The sequence below is a fragment of the Passer domesticus genome, chromosome 6 (assembly GCF_036417665.1).
Source record: "Passer domesticus isolate bPasDom1 chromosome 6, bPasDom1.hap1, whole genome shotgun sequence".
Classification (NCBI taxonomy): domain Eukaryota; kingdom Metazoa; phylum Chordata; class Aves; order Passeriformes; family Passeridae; genus Passer; species Passer domesticus.
The window spans coordinates 20,542,868-20,562,379 of record NC_087479.1 but is presented as its reverse complement, the minus strand read 5'-3'; the positions used below and the strand labels follow the sequence as shown (position 1 = coordinate 20,562,379).

At 33.7% G+C, this 19,512-nt stretch overlaps 1 protein-coding gene across 7 annotated transcripts in view; it reads right to left on the bottom strand.

Annotated features, from left to right (window-relative positions):
* Positions 1-19,512, bottom strand: part of CEP128 (centrosomal protein 128) — a 98,638-nt gene that overhangs the window by 32,428 nt on the left and 46,698 nt on the right. For 2 of the 7 annotated variants that reach the window (XM_064423695.1, XM_064423698.1), the window contains exon 20: positions 18,036-18,228. In XM_064423695.1, coding sequence (XP_064279765.1) covers positions 18,036-18,228 — 193 coding nt within the window. Of the gene's footprint in view, positions 1-11,771; positions 11,829-13,255; positions 13,783-15,508; positions 15,544-16,456; positions 17,864-18,035; positions 18,229-19,512 lie in introns of those variants that run through there. The other 5 variants (XR_010364352.1, XM_064423696.1, XR_010364353.1 and 2 more) reach the window with 5 other exon arrangements.

The window sequence follows — 19,512 nt, the reverse complement described above, 5'->3', positions numbered from 1 at the left end:
ATATATATATAAATATTTATATATATGCATTCACGGCCAGTCGAGACAGAACTACTGCAGTTTTGCCCTGTACCTGTGTTAGGTTATGGTGAATGGCTTCACAGTCACAGTCCAGAAACACTCAATACTGAAGATGTTTCAATGAGGCTGAAGCTTCCTACTGTCAGGCCCAACACCACAAATCACCCTGGCACTAAAGCAACTGAGATGTAAAATAGCACTGGCACCTGCTTCACACCATTTTAATTGTAACAGTACTTGCCGCACATGCAAACTATTAAGGGAATTTCTACATAACCAGATTATTCTCATCTTGAAAGAATTTTAGAGAAATAGGCTAGAACATGAATTTTTGCTAGTGTGGAACAAGGTCCATACATTATTTATATTTCAGAATGTGTTTATGTAATCCCAAACAAAATTTAGTAAAAGAAAGAAAAAAACAAAAAGTAAGTCTCAAGTGATTTTTAATACTGAATAGAGCTTTCCTAGTTCATTAGCAAACTGTTGTATTAATACTGAGCACATTCCACTGTCTTTAAAGATTTTAGTTCAGTTCCCACCACTGCAAGCAATGCAATACTCATGATCACCAAGACCAAAACAGCTGTTTATCTGTATCTAAATCAAAAGTTCTCATCCACATTGAAAAAGAGCTCCAGACTTAAAATACCATTTTAAAAAAAGGAAGTCCCTTTAAAAAAGGAAGTTTCTTTTGAAATATTCCTTGCCTTTTCAGCTCCTAGCAATTTATTAGCTACTGTAGTTGTTAGCAAGTTACATAATCAAGATTTCAGAATAATATACTTTACAGAAAACTTGAATTTTTTAAATTAATTCATTATTTTGGTAACTTTTAGGTATACACTGTATTTTTACTGTGTAAATTCAAAACGGATTCTTCAACCTACAGTGATGCACTGGCTTACCCTAACCTGAAGCAGCACCCCTAACCACAACAGAAGAAATAGAAGAAAGGTACCAGAAGTTAAAAGAGAGGGAAACAATTCACTGTTCAGATTCCCTAAGAGACTTAGTACTACACAAGAAACAGAATTGTTTTCTTTCTACTCCCTGAGGCTTAGGCAGGTCTGATGTTTTGTAGCAAAGCTTTAAATCTTCTCATCTCCAGTCTGGCCTTGTCTATTTTTCTCTATTTGCACAGAAACTAATTACTATTGTGGGAAAAAAAGAAAAAAGGATAGCTTATAGAAGGGAAATGTAATCATTTAGGGGCTGTGTGGGACAACAGAGAAGTGTTATTTAATATTCTCAGAAATTTATATTCAAGTTATACTCATGACTTATAGAAGACTTCTAGGAATGAATGATACATTACTGGGTTATTTCCCTTTCACTTTGATTGATATTTGATGTAGATCATTCACTTATGCATGTCTCCCACACTTCATTTAGAAAACCTCTTCCAACTTTTTACTTGTCCCGAGAACCAATCCAAAATTCTCCTCATCAGTTTTATAACATCTCTGTACCTGTCATTACCTGAATTACTACAGTGTCTGCCTTACAGTGAATTCAGAAGTTCAAGAGTGGATAAATATATTCAAATATACAGCGTAAGTACACAAGATACTTGGCCAAGTTGCTATAACCTCTTCTACAGTCCAAATATGATTGCATTGAATAGTTTGTCTGAATATGAGATTAAATATATTCAAAAAGCTAAACTATAAGGTTAAAAATCAAAAACTTATAGGTCCCAGCGTGCTGCTTTTTAAGAGGCCTTCATCAAAAGAATGAGAATTTTTTTCCCAAAGCTTACATGAGATCTTTTAGTTCTATTCCTGGCTCCCCTCTACTCCTGGGAAATTTTCTGTGCTTCATTTGAACATGGCTAAAGAAAATATTTCTCTATCTTCTGACGTGAAGCTCAAAGGAAGTGCACTGAAATCCATGCAAAATATTCCTATGAACTTCCTTATGAATACACAAGATGACGACAGCCCAAAACTTCACTATGTCTTAGCAACTGCCTAAGGTATGAGCTGGGAAAGAGATCATGGCCATTATACTTGTTTAGGACCATATTGATTCCCAATTGAAGCTACAGTAGGAGGAGTATGAGGGAGGGTTGTGAACACAGATGCAGTTAACACATCTTGAATCACAGCTATAAGCATTCAGCTGTTTTCCTTTGAGTGACACTTCTGTACCAGTGGATATACTGTGGAAGATTCCAAAAGCTCCTGAGGGACCTTGGGCCTTCTAGTTAAAAAAAAAAAAATCACTAAAGAACAAATTCCCAAAATAAGCATCACTTCCTAGATGCTTTAGTAAGCGCCAGTAAGTTTCATTAGGAAACACTTAGTGACACAGACAAATAAGAAGGCTAACCTTGAAGTGATAAAATAAAACTGTCTCATTCTGGTTCAAAGAGAGTTTCATTATGAAAATGTGATCAAGGCAGGTCTTCTAGCTCTGTGGGGCTGAACCTACAATTATGTGTATATTTATTTATGATCAAGTTCTATATTCATATGTATTGATTGTCCATAAATAAATATACATATATGAGGGTAGCATGCTCGGCATTTAGTTTTTATAAAGCTGACGTGTCTTCTAGCCTCTAATTTCAGAATTCCTTCTCCTTTATATGCCAAGCAGCACACATAGTAACACACAGAATTGAGAGGAAAAAAAGCAAAGTTCATGTAAGAAAAAGGTCTAATGAGAAGGGTGCCTATGGGAAGAGAAACTGTGTGGGAAGAATGAGGAAGAGAAGAAGGGACTAGAACTATTTACAGTAAAGGGACAGAACAAGAATGTGTGGCTTTTATTCAAATAGAGGCTCTCCTATAAGCAGCAGATCATATCTGGAGACCTTACTGTAGCTTCTGAGCCACACGTGATTGGTACAAACTAATCCTGAAGTGCCAAACACATCTTTGTACATAGATGAGGAACAGTCTGTATGTTAATATTAATCTTCACTAAGACTTTTTTATCTAGATTTATGAGCATCATCTCTAAACAGCTGCCACTATGACAAATTCAGAGCTGGTAACACAGGTATTGCTTGTTCTCCGAAAAAGTGTCCAAATAAGCAAGCTGAATCGCAGACAGAATAGAATCAAGGGTCTCTTCTAGAATCTAGAGATGTTACATCAGAATTAACACAGCTGGGATAGCAATAAAGCTATTAACTCACAGAGAGTCACAACTGCAGAGCTATAGAAAACCTTCTGTTTGCATTATTTGCTCAACTGTTCTCTACAGAGACATAAAGCATATAAAAAGCATATAAAGTCAGACCACTGGAATTTCAGTTTTAGAAATTCAGACTCATTAATCAATCAACTTGTCTCAGTCTTAAGCAACCACATTTCATTGCCAGGAATACTAAATCTTCAATATCAGTGTCCTTGCACTATGGACCTTAATCTGCTTCACTGCTGTAGGATGCCACCACCATAGCTTTTCTCATTGAAGCCTTTACCAAGACATGATTCTACTGACAGAAAAAACCCACTGCAGGCTAGAATTTTCTTTATACCTTAATTTAAAAATTTCTTTTAAAATTCATTTAAATACACATATTTCACACTAAATTAATAATTTAGACAGAAATAAGAACTTCATTATCTGAAACAAAAACTAGAGATATCAAAAATTGTATGAGCAAAAACAAAACCCCAAAAATGAACAAAATCATGAAAAATCGATCCAGTAAAGCAAAAAGTTTATCTGAAAGGCATGGCTTCTGCCATGAAAATTAAAATGGGACACACTAAATACCAAAAATGCAGTTGATAATTTTTTCCCTATTTTTTTAAAATTAATGGCTTGGATAGCTGGTTTGGGAGTTTCAGGGTGTTTACATTTTCTGATTACAAATTATCTAGTTATAAAAATGACAGCCACAAATCCGCTGCAACCAGAAGGTTGCTGTGAAAATTAAAAACAAGTCATACAGGTGTTGGTTGAATATCTGCTCAAATTAATGATTTAAACAATACTAAAGTTACCTTCATCTTGTAACATCCTTTGTGCCAACATTACAGGGGTTTTTTCCATTTTACATGCTTAAGGATAAAAAAAGGATAAGAACATAGTAGGAAAAGTCAGCATTGTTACTGTCTGTGGCCTCCTACATGAGTAAGAAACACTATCTGTAACTCCACTTTAAACACAAAATCCAAACCTCACACAGTACCAAGGGTGAAATCCCTCTAGTCATTACAGATTCTGCATTATGCCTTTTTATTTGCAGGCAAAAAGAGCAAAATTTTTTTAACTGCAAGACCAACTTTCCTCATGGCAAAATTTTTAGTGCCATTAAAGGTAGTAATAAAATATTAATTTAATTTCAGTAACCGAGACAGTATTTTCAAATTTCATCTTGCTTATTATCAACGACATACTCCATAGAAAATTTGTTAACACACACACACATATATATACGGTATTTGAACAGTTAAGCAGTACATTTGGAGTATGCTGCTATGCTTTTATTTTGGCTACTATTTACTGAAACATCTATCAGAAGACTCCAGCTCTTCTTTCAGACTATCATTAGGGTGGCATGACTTGACCACTAACAGAAGCCTCTTCTCAGTTACAACTATACAGAATTTCTTATGAGTAAAAAAAATATTTAAAACCCTAAAAATAAAGATAATTGAGGAAATAATTGAGATTTACTGAATTTAGAAATTCACTGACACTAGAAACTCAAACAAAACACAAGTCATAGTGACTTTCTGAATTTCAGAAATACCACTAAGTACTGTGAGATGATTATTAATGTTTCTAAGGCCTTAAATGCCAATTACCTGATTCTACTTCTAGCTGAAACTGTTATTGTATATATAGCTATTGACTACTCATGTAGTAGTAACATAGCCAAGCAGTGCTAGAATGCAGGCAATAATGTTCCTAGCAGAAATAAATCTCGAGACTTTAAAAAAAAAAATCTAACATACAATGATTGTGAATAAACACTTCAGATTTTACTTCACAAATTTGGCTGAGAAGCCATCAATTTCCAACCCTAACAATCTAATAGCACATTTATACTACAATGAAATTCTTTACTAATAGCTTCAAATAAGCTAGTTTGGGTACTAATGGCTATGTAATTACTCTATGTACCACAGAAGCCAGTCCAACCCAGCTGACATGGTGCTAGCACTGAGTGCTCCAGTTCTACCAGATGTTCTGAGATCACATCACAGATGGCATTTGCAGCTGCATTTGACAAAATGGAGGAAGGTCTCTTTGCTCCCTGCCTCTGGTTGTGCATTGCTCTTGCTTACTTTGTCCTGCTTTGGAAAAATGACAAACCTGGACCTCCAAAAGGTCTCAGTTCATAATAAGAACAGCATACTGGCAAAAACCAGACAGTCCTATGTGGCTAATATTGAGGAATATATTATTATAGAGGGGTCCAATGAGGAGGAGACATGGAACAAGGGATGGAGAAAGCAGCACTAATGGGAGTGAGAGAAACAGAAATAAGAACTCTGCCTTTTGTCTGCAGTGATATTAAATGTCTCCATGAATGGGAAACTGCAATTTGACCCACTAACTCATTATTAGCTTGGATTTGTGTGTGTGACTATCATCACACCTGTCTGTAAGCACAGATCTGTGCAAGGAAACTGACAATGGCATTTTCTCCCATAGTTTTGATTAGAAAACCTATTAAATAACCTGGAAAGAAAAAAAAAATCAGCATTATATAAAAGAAAAACCAGTAAGAAATGCCTCAAAGCAAGGTCGTCATAATAGGTGACACTTTAAACAGAAAATGCAGTTGAACACTTTTATCACTGCATATAATACATAATTGTTACAACTCTCTCCTGAATGGAGAAACATTTCCTTTCTGATAATGAATAAAATTTTCCAGGAACACAGAGAAAGAAATTGAAACTTAATTTGTTTTCATTTCCCAACTCCAAGCTAGAAAGATAATTTGTCATTTCTTGTTTTAGAAAATTATGTTGATATGTTTATGGGCATGGTAGCTATACAAAAATTATGGTATGGCATATATAAATGACAAAACAGGAAATTGAATGCCACTTGCTCCAGTGAGCTCTCTCTTAATATCCTAGGATTTTCTTGTTTTGATGTTTATCATCCCAACCATATTTATGCATATCAGCAAATTTCCTTTTGGCTACATCTGAAAGGCAGCTACAGATCTTAATGCAAATACACACAGAACTGATCTTGGACCTAGCAGCTAAGGAATGGTCAATGATTAAGGGTATCCAGGTTTTTGAAGCAGCTAGTGCAGCTCATTTGAATTTAAGTAACTGGGCAAACCAAAGGAGGCCAACAGCTGCAAGACAGAAAGCTTTTCTAACCAAGGTCACTTGTTACTTGAGATGAGTAATTCTCCCAAGCCTAGGAGTGCATTTCTTAATTGGGCTGTTTGAAGATCAGAACTAAACAATCCATTTGCAACGCTCACAGCATAGCAGAACAGATAATGTGGGAAGCTCAAAGATACTGGTCTGGGAATTAAGTTTCCTTATCGATCTCAGGAAAAATGGGATCTTTTAGCAGCTTGGATGTTTTGTCAGAAGAGTAAAGCACATAAAAAAAATTCCTATCTCCATGGGATTCACTCCTCAATAAATGCTAAAAAAAAGCTTTTAATTCTACTAGATGGCCCTATGTATCACTAGGACGTAAACAGCTTCTAAGAAAACACACACTTCAACCAACACACATATGCACAGATGTCAGTATGTCTCATTGACACCCAACACAATGCTACTAGAAATTATGTAATTGTCTATTACACATGCTACAGAGGAAGATGCAATAAACTGAGCTGGCAATTATGAAGAAAGCCATAATAGCAATGTTTACTTCTAATTTTTTAAGCTGAGTTAGGCTTTAAGTTTATTCCTTGGTGGGACAATTCTGGTTTTGTACTGGCCCATGGTAACTGATGATATAAAACTGAGACTTACCAGCTCAGCTGGCAAATATTTCAACTTTCAGTGAATGGCACATTTTGCTTAACATCTGTCTTGAAAATTACACTACCTAAATGCACTAACTTATTATTCCTTCCACACGAGGAATTGCAATAATCCACAGTACAAGTCTAGTAAATTTTTTCAAGAAGAACTATTTATACATAGATTTGAGGAAGAAATCTCTCCTATACTCCAAAAGAGAAGAGAATATTAAGGGGAAAATTATATATATATATTATAACTGAATAGCAACATCAATGCTTTCTTTTCTTTCTCTTGTGCAGTGGAGTATGTGTCATTTTCAACTGACACTTGACTTTCTGTTTCTCAGAAAGTCAACAGAATTCCTGGAGACTGATCACAAAAAAACCAAAATTATACTGCTGTTGTAACTGATTAAAAAGGTAAGAAGGCATTAATCTTACAATGCAGATTACACGGAAACATGCATCTAAAGTATGAGCAGTATAAAAAATGTACTAAAAAATTTTATTTGTTATAAAAGCACACTGCAAATCTTATAAGGTTGATAAGAGCTACAAATAAATTATGCTCATTATAGTACTGCTTATCCCATTCTCCCAATGCTACATGATTTCTACAGGTGGAGACATTCAAATAGTAATCAAAGAAATGGCAAAATGACTGTCAAAATCCCACACAAATGCCATTGTAAATGGGAGAATACACTGAATATTCTATATACTTCATCCTTTACCTATTTACATTATAGTTGCACATCTGCCTAATCTCAGCAAAGCAAATGCAAGGAACAAACTGAAGTTTGCTAAAGTGCTAAAATGTTTGCTATGTTTTTATACAATGTCTCTTGCAGCAGACTTTATAGGCTATGTTGGCACAAAGAAACCTGCTGGGGCATCATCCCCTAGGTTAGGAATGGAGAGGTACCAAGCAAACAGTAAAGGTGCTTCCCTGGAAATGCCCCTGAAGGGCATAACTGCTAAGAGACATAGATTATAATGCCTCTTGAGAACAGAGAAAACAACAAAAACTACTCTCTTAATATACACCCCATTTTGAAAATTCATACTGTTTATGTAAGGTTTTTATACCCTCTAGCAATCTTATAAAAATGGCTGAATTTCTCTTCCCTTTTGTCATTATATTACATATAACAAAATATAATTACAAAAATTAAAACTCCTGAGATGAAAAGTAAAATATACTAATATATTTTGTACTGTGAAAATAAGGTTCTAAACTTCCTTCAGAAAACAAGAAAATAACCAAAATGAAAATCTAAGTCTGCTTTTCAGCAATTTTTTCTACCTCTTACCCAGAAGTTTGCATGCTTTTCTGTAGCTTCTATAATTTCACCCCTTTTTCTACTATAATTTCTTTTGCTGCAAGAACATTTGCTGTCAGCATATTTTTTTTGAAAACGCCTTTTAATTGATGTAAGGATTGGATTTTTTTTCTGTATGACAACCTACTGTTTCAATAATGACAATAAAATATTAATCATAGACAACCTTCAGTATCAAAGTAGTATTTAAAATTAATCACGCTGGGTTTCTCTACTCTGTCAAGCTTTCTGACAGCATCTTTTCCAGACCTACACTTAACACGGAGTATAATGTCGCAGTGCAACACACAACTGCGCTTCTCCTCTACACACTTGATCCTCAAAGTCCATTTGTCCCAAGGCACTAGCATGATCAGTAACAGATATTTTCCCATTTAATAAAAACTTGTTTTACTGTAAATGTGTGTCCTTTTGTTGTCTTGATGTGTATTTTATACGCTAGTAGACCAGTTGACTTGAGCTGAAATACAACAATATTACAACGTCTTCTGGAATAAACTCTTTCTCTTGGATCTTGTTTGCTCTGCTAAGGCAGTGCAAATAAAGTCTACAGAGCAATTTAAAATTAAGGCAGTGCAAACAAAGTATTTCAAGCAACTTAAAAAAACAGAGTAATCTCTTACAGGACAGATTAAAACCATTGCTCAGGAAAAAGAATAATGTCAGATGTGTAACTTGGAACCAGAGTACACATGCAACTTGCACACCATACTTCCACTCTCATCAGATGAGAACAGTACATATGCAACAAATTTTAACGTACGTGACACCTGATACTACTTTCTCTTGACCTGGCATTACAAAATATTATTCATGTTGGTGATTCAGATGGAGAAAGAAACTACCCAGCTTCTGATGACCACACATATTTACAGAGCTTATATAGCTCTGTAAAAATGCCTGATTACAGCGGATCCTAGTGACACTATGAGTACTGACATTTCCTCCTAACCGGATGAAGCATGGCTCCTGGATCTGTCCAATACTGTTACAATACTACTCAAGTAAGTTAGATTATTACAAGTTGGTGAATCATCATCAACAAAATTCCCAATGAACAAAAAGAAATTAATTACAAAAACCTTATGAGTAAGCAACAAATAGAATGCTCAAATTCAATCACACTATATTTGTACATTATCACTTCAGGAAATACGAAATGCTGATTTTGTGAGCTAAAAGCATTTTATGTTGCCATTCTTATAATAAGAACAAACTAACAAATGAAAAATGCATAATCATGCAGCTGAATAGCCCACATAATCATACCATTGATTCTCAATTACAGTAACAATGGAAATTTTCATAATTTAGTAGTAATAACACTGTCTTTATTGTAAATAATTCTTTGGAAATAAAAATTCCTTCCAGATAACAAGAATAATCTGTTGCTTGCAGCAAGACTACAAAATACTTACTTTAATCAAGTATTTTGGAAGTCACACACTGAAGTGTTTTAAGATCAGATCAAAATAGGAGTTGCAGTGTACTGTAAACACATTAGATTTAAAAATAAAATCATTTCTAAAATGGCCAAAAAAGAAATCTTAGAAGGCTTTCAGTTTTTATTCCCCTCATAATGCAATCTTCCCACAATATCAGAAGCCAGCCTGAAGATGTTATACTATATACATATTGTATACATCAGAAAGGACAGAGTATTTTTGTATTTTCAAATTTGGGATGTTTTTGCAACAAGTTACAAACATTCCAACCTTAAAGTTCAGATCTTATTCTACTGTTTCTTATTTTCTCTATTTCACTGTAATATATGAATAGTCCATGGTACAAACTCATTAAACCAATCTGTGTAGATAAATCTCATTGACCAAGGACAAAGTATTAATATTTCTTCAGCTTCTAAGAGAATAAGCATATATATAGCAGAATATTCACATTCCACTCTTATGTATAAGCCACTATAATAAAACGTAGCCCAACATGCTTATAATCCCTTTAATACACTTGAGAAACACCAGCTTAACATTCCCATCAGCTTGGAGAGGAAAGTCCCTTCTTCCTCACACATTAGGATGACATGAATCTATGCAAAACAAATTTACTCCCAAGTTCCATGACTCACAGCTCATGTCTTGACAGAAGCAAGGCATCTGAAAAACTAAGTTCTCTGCCAATTTAAATACGCTTCAGCTAAAAAAAATAGGCATTAAGAACTTAATAGGGAAAAGTGTGGATTACCAAACAGCTATAGGGTCATTGCATTATACTCAATAGCGTCCTAACTTAATTCTGTCCTTTTAGCTCTTCCTTAATAAAAATGTGCCCCATGGATTTTAAGCACATTGCATTAGAACAAAATAATTTCACTAGGATTTTTTAATTTTATAGAGTGTCTTGCAAGAAATGGTATACTGTCTGATCATTTGAATTTACAAGTAGAAGCAGTTTTCCATAGAGACAACATTCAAGCCTTATTTTCAGAAAATGCTGCTCCTAGAATTTCAATCCAATCAAAAAGTAATGCTCTACAGCCAAGGTATCAAATATAATTAAAATCAGAAAGACAAAGTTTTTGTCCTGGCAGTTGAAGTATGTACAACATTGATGCAGTATGTGCATATGCATGAAATACATACATAGATATTTCAATTAATCTCTCTTCTTGGTTTCTTTTTTTAGTCCTAGGCACCTCAACTCACCAGGTATACTAAAACAAAAAAAAAACCACATAAAAAAATATCCACAACAAAATCATAAGTGTTAGAATTGTGAAACAAAAGATGATAAATTTTGCATTTAAATGTTTTCCACTAAACACAGATTTACGTACTAGCAATAAATAACGTTGCACAAAGGTACTACTCAAATACTAGACAATAAGTACTGCAATATGAACATGTGTATTCTAAAAAATAATTCTTAGAGTAGCAAGGTGGTGTAGAATTAAGAAAACCAGCTGAGGAATAGGAGACCAAGCTTTAGTCTCAGCTCTCTCTTTTTTTTTTAATACATAACCAGGGAAAAGCACCTTCTCTCTGACTCAGCTACTGTACCTGTTTAAGCAAAAAAAACTTTACAGCAACAAAAATTTACTAACAGTGCTTAATGACCTGCAACTCAAGTCCTTTAAAAAAGGCAGAAGTATCCAAATCATGCTCTTGAGTGTGTTATGACTTTATCCTAGAGACATAATAGATGTAGACAAGAAAAATACTGTAAGATTCTCTGTCCACTCTAAAGAACATTCATATATATGTGCCCATTATTATGTGTCTGTAGTTTTTACAAATTACATAGAGGAACCTGTTATTTAGTAAAAACAATTACTAGCTTATTGTTCTAATCACTAATACTGTATGAGCTGTATAGTTAATTTGCTTGTCTCTAAAACATTTTTAAGGATTTTCCCCTTTAACTACAAAATATGTAAAGCATTTAGAAGTACGAATAATGGATCCCATTTTCTTAAAAAAAGAAAACAAACAAGAAGGTAAAAAAATATGTTAGATATAGACAGTTATTACCTTGAACATGTTGATCAGAGTAAATATTCAACCTAGGAATTTATCATATTTAACACACTAGAAGGAAAAAATGAGCAAACAGATTAAATATCACTTATTTAATTTAAGCTTTATATAGAAAAATCCAAAACCAGCTAGACTTCCTTTCTTTTTCATGAATTCACATAAAATGCATATTCTGTAATTAAAATTATTTTGTTGTATACAGTCAACATTAAGAATTGGTTTTACTGATGACCAATTCTTCTCCAAGTGAGGAATTCTTTGGTACTGATGTAGCACTTAAACTTCAATTTTCCAAATACACCATATCATTAGGACTCACTTTAGGAAAAAAAGGATTTTAGATATCATGTCAGGTGAAAGGATATAAAATATTTTAACATAGCAATGAACTACACTGAAAATCATATTCTATTACAGCCTGAAAAATTCTAGGCAAAACCATTAGAACAAGCACTAATTTTGAAAGACATTGAATCTATGACATAGCAAGATGCAAGATTTTGAATATATCTTTAATTTCAAAAACTTTACTATGCTAAATTTTAGACAGCATTTTTTTTATTTCTGTTCAAATTTCCAACACGATTCATCTGTACTTTAGACTAAGATGGTTTTGACCAAGGGAATAAGCACAACAGGAGAGGAACATAGAGCCCTTGGTTCAGTTTTATTTCCTATAAGACAGCATATTGTTTAAATAAACTGACATCTTCTGAGATATTGAAGAGTTTCTTCAGGATGTCATTGTTACCTAAAGAAGAATTAATTACAGATAGCATGCTTCTGTTACATACTTCTCAGAAAAATATTGAATTCAAGACAAGTGTGGAAGTGTCTGTGTCGCTTGGGATAGGGTTTTTTTGGTTGGGTTTTTTAAATTTAATAGCTATAAAATGGTGATATCAGTTTGGTACAGAAACATAGTACATAACCTGAAAGCATGACAGCACCTTTCATATTAATTCAAGGAGTTCTGATAAAGTTTTAAGTTGATGACAAGATTCTCTTTATTATACACTGTTAAATCACTGTTAAGCTGCAATTGTGCTTATACAGAGTCCAATGCCATCATTTCATCATAAAAAAAAACCAAAAAACCCACTAGTTCATAGAACACCAGCTATTTTAGCTTGGTTTAAAGAACAAAGTCATAATTCACAAAAGAAAGCAAAAATTAAATAACACATTTTAATTATTTAATATACACTGAATCCCCATCACCCAGGTTACTTTTGTTAATTTTGGTTTAGTTTCTGGTATGTGCAGGTAAACCAAGAAATAAATCTAATAAATATAGTCTCCTACTGTTAATGAGCAGTACAAACTCATTAATTTAAAGGACTCACCATGCTTTCCACACCAAAAAACTGTACATAAGTTTCAGATAATCATCTAAAGTATGTGATTCAGAAAGAAAAAAGAAATCAAAGGAAGTCTTAAAAACATCTTAGCTACAGTTTGATCCCATCTCTTACCTTCTCTTTTTTACAATGGCAGCCATATTTTTATGAGTGCATAAAAAGATAATGTCAAATGAAAATGGTTCCAGAAAACTACTAAATAATTACAGCAATGCATGTCCAGTCAGATATTTCCAGTTTTCTGATTTAAAAAAATCCACAGGGCAAGATTTCTGAATGATTTGGGTTTATTTCCATTCTTCTAAGACTCTGAACGCAGGTTCATTTTGGCAAAGTTTAAAATAACTTAGAAGTCCTCCCTCCTCCTTCCCCCATCACATTAAAAAAACCAAGCATTATTTAAAGGGCAAGAACACTATTAAGAAGAAATAAATTATTTTAATAGCAATGATATTTCAACTTTATGCATTTTGAAGCTCATTATGAAAACCAAGTACTATGAAAAGCTTCTCTGAAATCCTTCAGATTCCTTCCTGTATGTATGCTTAAAAGAGTGTTTTCTCTAGTTGATGCTCCCATTCACTGTTCAATAAAAGATGACCTGAAAATACCTTGTGATGATGCTTGCTGCCACAGAAAGGACTCTTGTTGATACAAGGGCAATATCATGCAATATATGAGAAAAAAAAAGTAATGAAAAAGAAAGAATCAAAGCTGAAAGGGCAGAATAAGGCTTAAAGTTGTCTTCAAAACAGCATATGTACTTTACTATGTAATGAAACATAATAGGTCACAATAGAAAGATTTTACAGTTTTGATTTTCACTGGCTTCCAATCTCATCCTTTTCCTCAGTTTAATAGCAGAGATTGCTCAGTGTCAGTATATTTACATTCAATGTACTCTATGTTTCTTATTTTACATCTCTACTCTTTCTGCTTTAGTGTTCCTGACTCAAACAAAAATTGGACTTCCTGACTTTAAAATAGAAAAAACAGAAATATAATTTGAAAGACTAACTTTCGCCAAAGCAAAATTTTACCTACATTTTTAATCTAATTTAATATACCAGGCTCTTTTGAGTCTATGTTATCCACAGCAGTTGAATAACAGATAATCCTGACTGAACCTAACAGAAAAAATAGAAATTAAAATAAACTGATGTCTTGCTTCAGGAATCGCATCCCAAAATCTTTGTAAATTTTACTTGTTTAAAGTGATGAAACTAGAGGAAACTTGTATGATTGATAGAGCTGACACTGCCACTAAAACCAGCTAAAATGTCTTTCAAAATTTGACTTTTGTATCCTCAAATACAAGACAATGCACAATAATAAAGGCATGAGTGATAAACTTAATACATAAAGAAAAACACCACACATTTGCCCAGAAGAGTTTTGTGCCTCTGACAAAAGCATCTAGCATTAGTCTATCGTATCTCAGGACTACAACTGTTACCTTCCTAAGCTTTACTTAGCAGTATAAGTATATATAGCAGTATATGCCTATGTAAGAGATTCTAAATATGTAATAATTCAAATGTGATTGTAGAGCATTATTTCAGTAGACACTGAGAATTGATACAGAATTCATCACCTGGGACTTGGTGTAAAGCAATATTTGCAGAATATTTTGAGATAAATTAAACCAGTCTTGTAAACAGAAGCAATGCACCTCCTCTTCTTACATCACTACAGCCATACTAACATCGTTTCATTAAAAAAAAGAACAGATATGGTGTTGGCAAATATGTCAGGTCTCATTTTGCTAAACATTTATTTGTTGACTCTCCGTGTCTTCTCTGAAGTAGCAGTATATTATCCTCAAACAAAAGAACTGTGCAGACTTCATTTCCACCACTATATAACATATTATGCCCAGCTTATATACATGTCAGTACATTCCAAGATTTTCTTGGAAAGGTAATTAAAGTAAATCTTAGTTTATAAAACCATTGGGTCCACCCAGGATCAAATATAGACTTTCACTGATTTGAATGATGAGTTTTTCAAAATACACAGTCAGGCTAGATCATATGGAAATAAAATAAATGAAAGAAATTTCGTGCCAGGTACAATTGCTGACAATGGCATTAAAAAATAATAAAAATAAAATTCTTGTTACCTAAACTAATTTTTAAATTGATCTTAAGAACACCATGGCATGCTCAGTGATTCTGGAATGCAAATTAAATTCATAGTTAAGAAACTGGAACTTATGCATTTTATTTCCTCAGACCGTTGTCTATTTTGCTAACATAATGAATATCTAGTGCAATAAATTTGATTCTAAGACCAAAATCACTCTAAGATAAAACACAGAATCCAAGTTGTTACTGAAATATCCCATTGTGTAGCATGCTACATAAATACCTTGTTCAGTAGTGAACTGCATCCAATCTGCAAACCTGAAATCAGAAGTCACATCCTCTTCAGTTCTATATTCATAAATATTGCTAAACTTCTGAATTTCTAAACTCTCATCAACAATGGAAGACAAATGTAGCTGATCTTGAAGGACCACCAGATAACTATGAAACTTCTGCTGTTCTGTAAACAATCCTGAAACTCTGCGCTTCGCAACGGTATTTTGCTTCATTCTCTATTCTCCCATGGATGAATCTCCATGTTAGCTTACTTGTGTTTGTCAGGATTATACCATGTGGACAGCCAGTTTGTACCACCACAGGTACCACTGTGATAATGTTAACGCTTCTACAGAAATCATAAGGAGGTTTCAAAAGCCTACAATATCCCAGGTATTTACAAATGCCTTGGCGAAGGGAAAAGACAAAAAAATACATAGTTAAAAGTTGTAGTAGACCTGTTTAAGCTAATAAAACGTCTTTAATCACAGTCATCAACAAAGCACTTTAAATATTTATGCCACCTACTTTTGATATGTCCACCATATATCTCTATTTTTATTCTTTCTCCCCAAAAAAACCCATGAGTAAATTACATTAACAGATCCACAGAAAGGAAATTAACAAATCAATTTCTTGATAATACAATTTCTCTGTTTCATTTGCATAAGTTTTGATTTATGTGAACTTAAATCAATGTAGTATTTTCAGACTATATCAGGTACTCAGACAAGTGGTTTGTGTCAGTAGGGACAGTCAACCACATCCATGGATACTCATGGTTATTCACAGAATCTCATAAAATACTCCATCTAAAATCTGCATCATTCCAGCAGGAAATATTTTCATCCGTTTGATCAAATTTGACTAAATATCTACTTTATTTAGCAGTATCTTTAAGGATACTTTGATGTTAAAAAAAAAAAAAGTGAAGGGTTTTTTTTATCAATTAAATACATTCTGCCTTCATTTGCTTTATTCCTATATCTGGGATTTGCCCATAATTTCATTACTGGGTGCCTGAGGACTGTGTAAATCCTTCCATTTCTTATGTTTAAGAAAAGCCAACCAGCATTCTCTGTCCTTAATTTAAATTTTTTGTCATTTTGATGGATTGCTTTCTCCTTTTGGCTTAACACCTTTTTTATGCTTTTATCTGTGTTTTCTTTTTTCCCTCTGGGAAAGTAGCTTTTCCAATTTTCATGTTCAAGTCATTTATTCATTAAACTATTTACATGTACATTCTTGTATTACTTGCATCATAATCAAGGCTGGGCTTTTCACTCAGTATGTAAGAGTATTTGTTCAAGATATAAAAACAGTCAGACTTTGTCTTGCACCCTTTTTAATAAAAAATTTCTCTACCTTCTACAACTTTTAGAAAATAACTGATTTGATATAATGAAAGTAATAATTTCAAAATTAAAAAGAAAAATCTAAGTTGACATGACTGTAAAACAAACCAATTAAATTCATGGGGAGACTGTAATCTTGCATACACTGTCACATGCGCTGTCATGACATGCACATGCCAAAAGAAACAGAAGTATAACCAAAAATAGCCCAAGTGATGTACAGTATCACTGCTCACCACCAAGCCCCTTCTCTAGCTGTGATTGGCTCCTCCCAGACAACTCTCCTGTGTTTGTGCACTGGGAATCATGTTCTAATGTATGGAATATCCCTTTGCCAATTCCCCTGGCCTGGCCATGCTTCCTTGCATCTATTTGCACACCGTCTCACTATTAGAGCACGGAAAATTGAAAAGTCCTTGACTAAGGATACAACAACTAAATCATCAGTGTGTTATCAACATTAGTATCCATATTAAATCCAAAACACAGCACATTTCAGCTACTAGGAAGAGAATTAACTTTGTCCTTGCCAAAACCAAGCAATTTTGTTTTTTGATGCAATTCACAAAACATTTTCAATAAGTTAACTACTAGAAGCTTTAACTACACTTACTAAAAGTTTACTCTTATCTGAATCTACGTCAATCAGGACAAAGTGACAATGAACAAAATAGAGAAAGAGAATACTTATTCTGCCCAGTTATATCAGTATGGAGTCCTGAATAAAGGCCGGAACAAGATTTCTGAAGACAATCTAAAAGGTGACACCCTTCTTGCAAAACGGAGGGAACAGAAAACAATGAAAGATTGTACCATGACACAGTGAGCTGTGCAATAGAAATCTAACTCAGACCGCCTCAGACTCTTGTATAATCCCTTTTTGCCCAGGTCATGCAATGTCCCAGATGGTACAGCTGGGAAATAGCTTCTATATCCACTGTGCATGATGTAAACTCGTGTGTTACTCAGTCACTGTATTGGTCTGAAACATGGCTGATTGCATTTGCCTTTTTTGTCAGCAAGGGAAAACAAAAAAACCACAAATGAAACATTATTCTTGGTTAGCAATAGCCCATGGCAGTAACTAGTTGATAAAATGTACGTGCCATATAAATTATAATTAATATAATTTTACATTCTTTCTCCCTTTTATTAACAAAACTGGAATCCATAACATACCTCTTTTTTCTCTGTGAACTTCTTCCAAAAGCTTTTCTTGGGTTTTTATCTGTTTAAAGAGAGACTGATGTTCAGTCTCCTTTATCTGTGTCAAGTGCTTGAGCTGTTCTCGGCTTTGCAGCAAGTAGCATCGCAGCTTTTTTTCCTTACTTTCTCTTTCCTTTACCTCCTCACACAGCCACTGAAGCTTAGTCTACATTTAAAACAAAAGGTACAATAAAAAGTAAAGAATTCTAATAAAAATAAGAGAACATAAATGTTCACTGACCAAATTATCTTTGGAGTCACAGATTACTCATTTGTAACTATCTGAAAAATAATAATAGAGGGCATTCAGATATATTAAGAGAATATAAGTCGATTTTCAAGAGATCAAAAAGACATATCTTGGTTGATAATTATATGTGAAAAGTTATTTCATTTAATATTATTTTATTTCTTTTAAATCAGAGGCATGAATTTGCTAGGGTAGATATGGAAATTCACATTGAATTAGTGCACACAGACACCAAGAGACAGGCCTTCCTTTCAGAGTACCTTTTTCTATTTTATGTTGGCAGAATTTAAAATATTTCCCCTTTCTGAAAAAGAGAGGAGAAAAAGATCTTCACTCAGAGGAGAAAAAGATCTCATTGAGATCTTTTGGTTGTGATCAATTTAGTAAATCTAGAAGTGATCAAATGGAATATGATATGGAAACTTTCACACAGCCTATTTAAAACAAAAGAAAACAAAAGTGGCATTTTAAGCAGTCATTCACTCCAAACTTCCCTCTAGCAGCTAAACAAACTTAGATTTGCAAAGTATTATTAGGTGCTCTTTGAAAGTTCTTTTTAATAATATGTCAGTGTCACTTTTTCAAATGAAGAAAACACTTCCTCCATAACATTTCTTCTTTGATTCCAATCCTACCTCTGTTATGTATAGTGTAAGTCTTTCTTGGTCTACAAGTCTTACATAGACCACACACCAGGAATAACCTTCTCTTATATGCAAACATTTGCAATTACTTTTCCTTAAGTCAGTTCTCCTGTGGCTTTGACCTTTCTATATGAAAAAAACACCAGTTGCTTTCCACAGTTTGCAATCTATTTTGATTATGAGAAATTTACTTCTTTTAGAAGATACTGGGTAAGAAGCATGCTAAGTGTGTGAGCTGAGGGAGCTGGAGGAAAGCTGCAAAATGAAAGGCAAGATTTATGAGTTACAGTCATCACCTTGAAGATGTTCTCAAGCATGTGTGCCCCCACAAGAGAGGATTTGAAAGCTTCAACGGGGAAAAGAAAAATCGTTCATTTTTCAATAATCCAATCTAATATATTTTAGATTGATAAATATCAGCCTTATTTAAAATCATTTCTAGCCTTGTGATAATGCTATAAGAGAAACTTAACCTGCTGACTACATCCTCTGCTTTACTTGTCTGAAAAAATGTGAACCAGATCTAAACGCTATCACTGCTCTTACTTCAATGGCT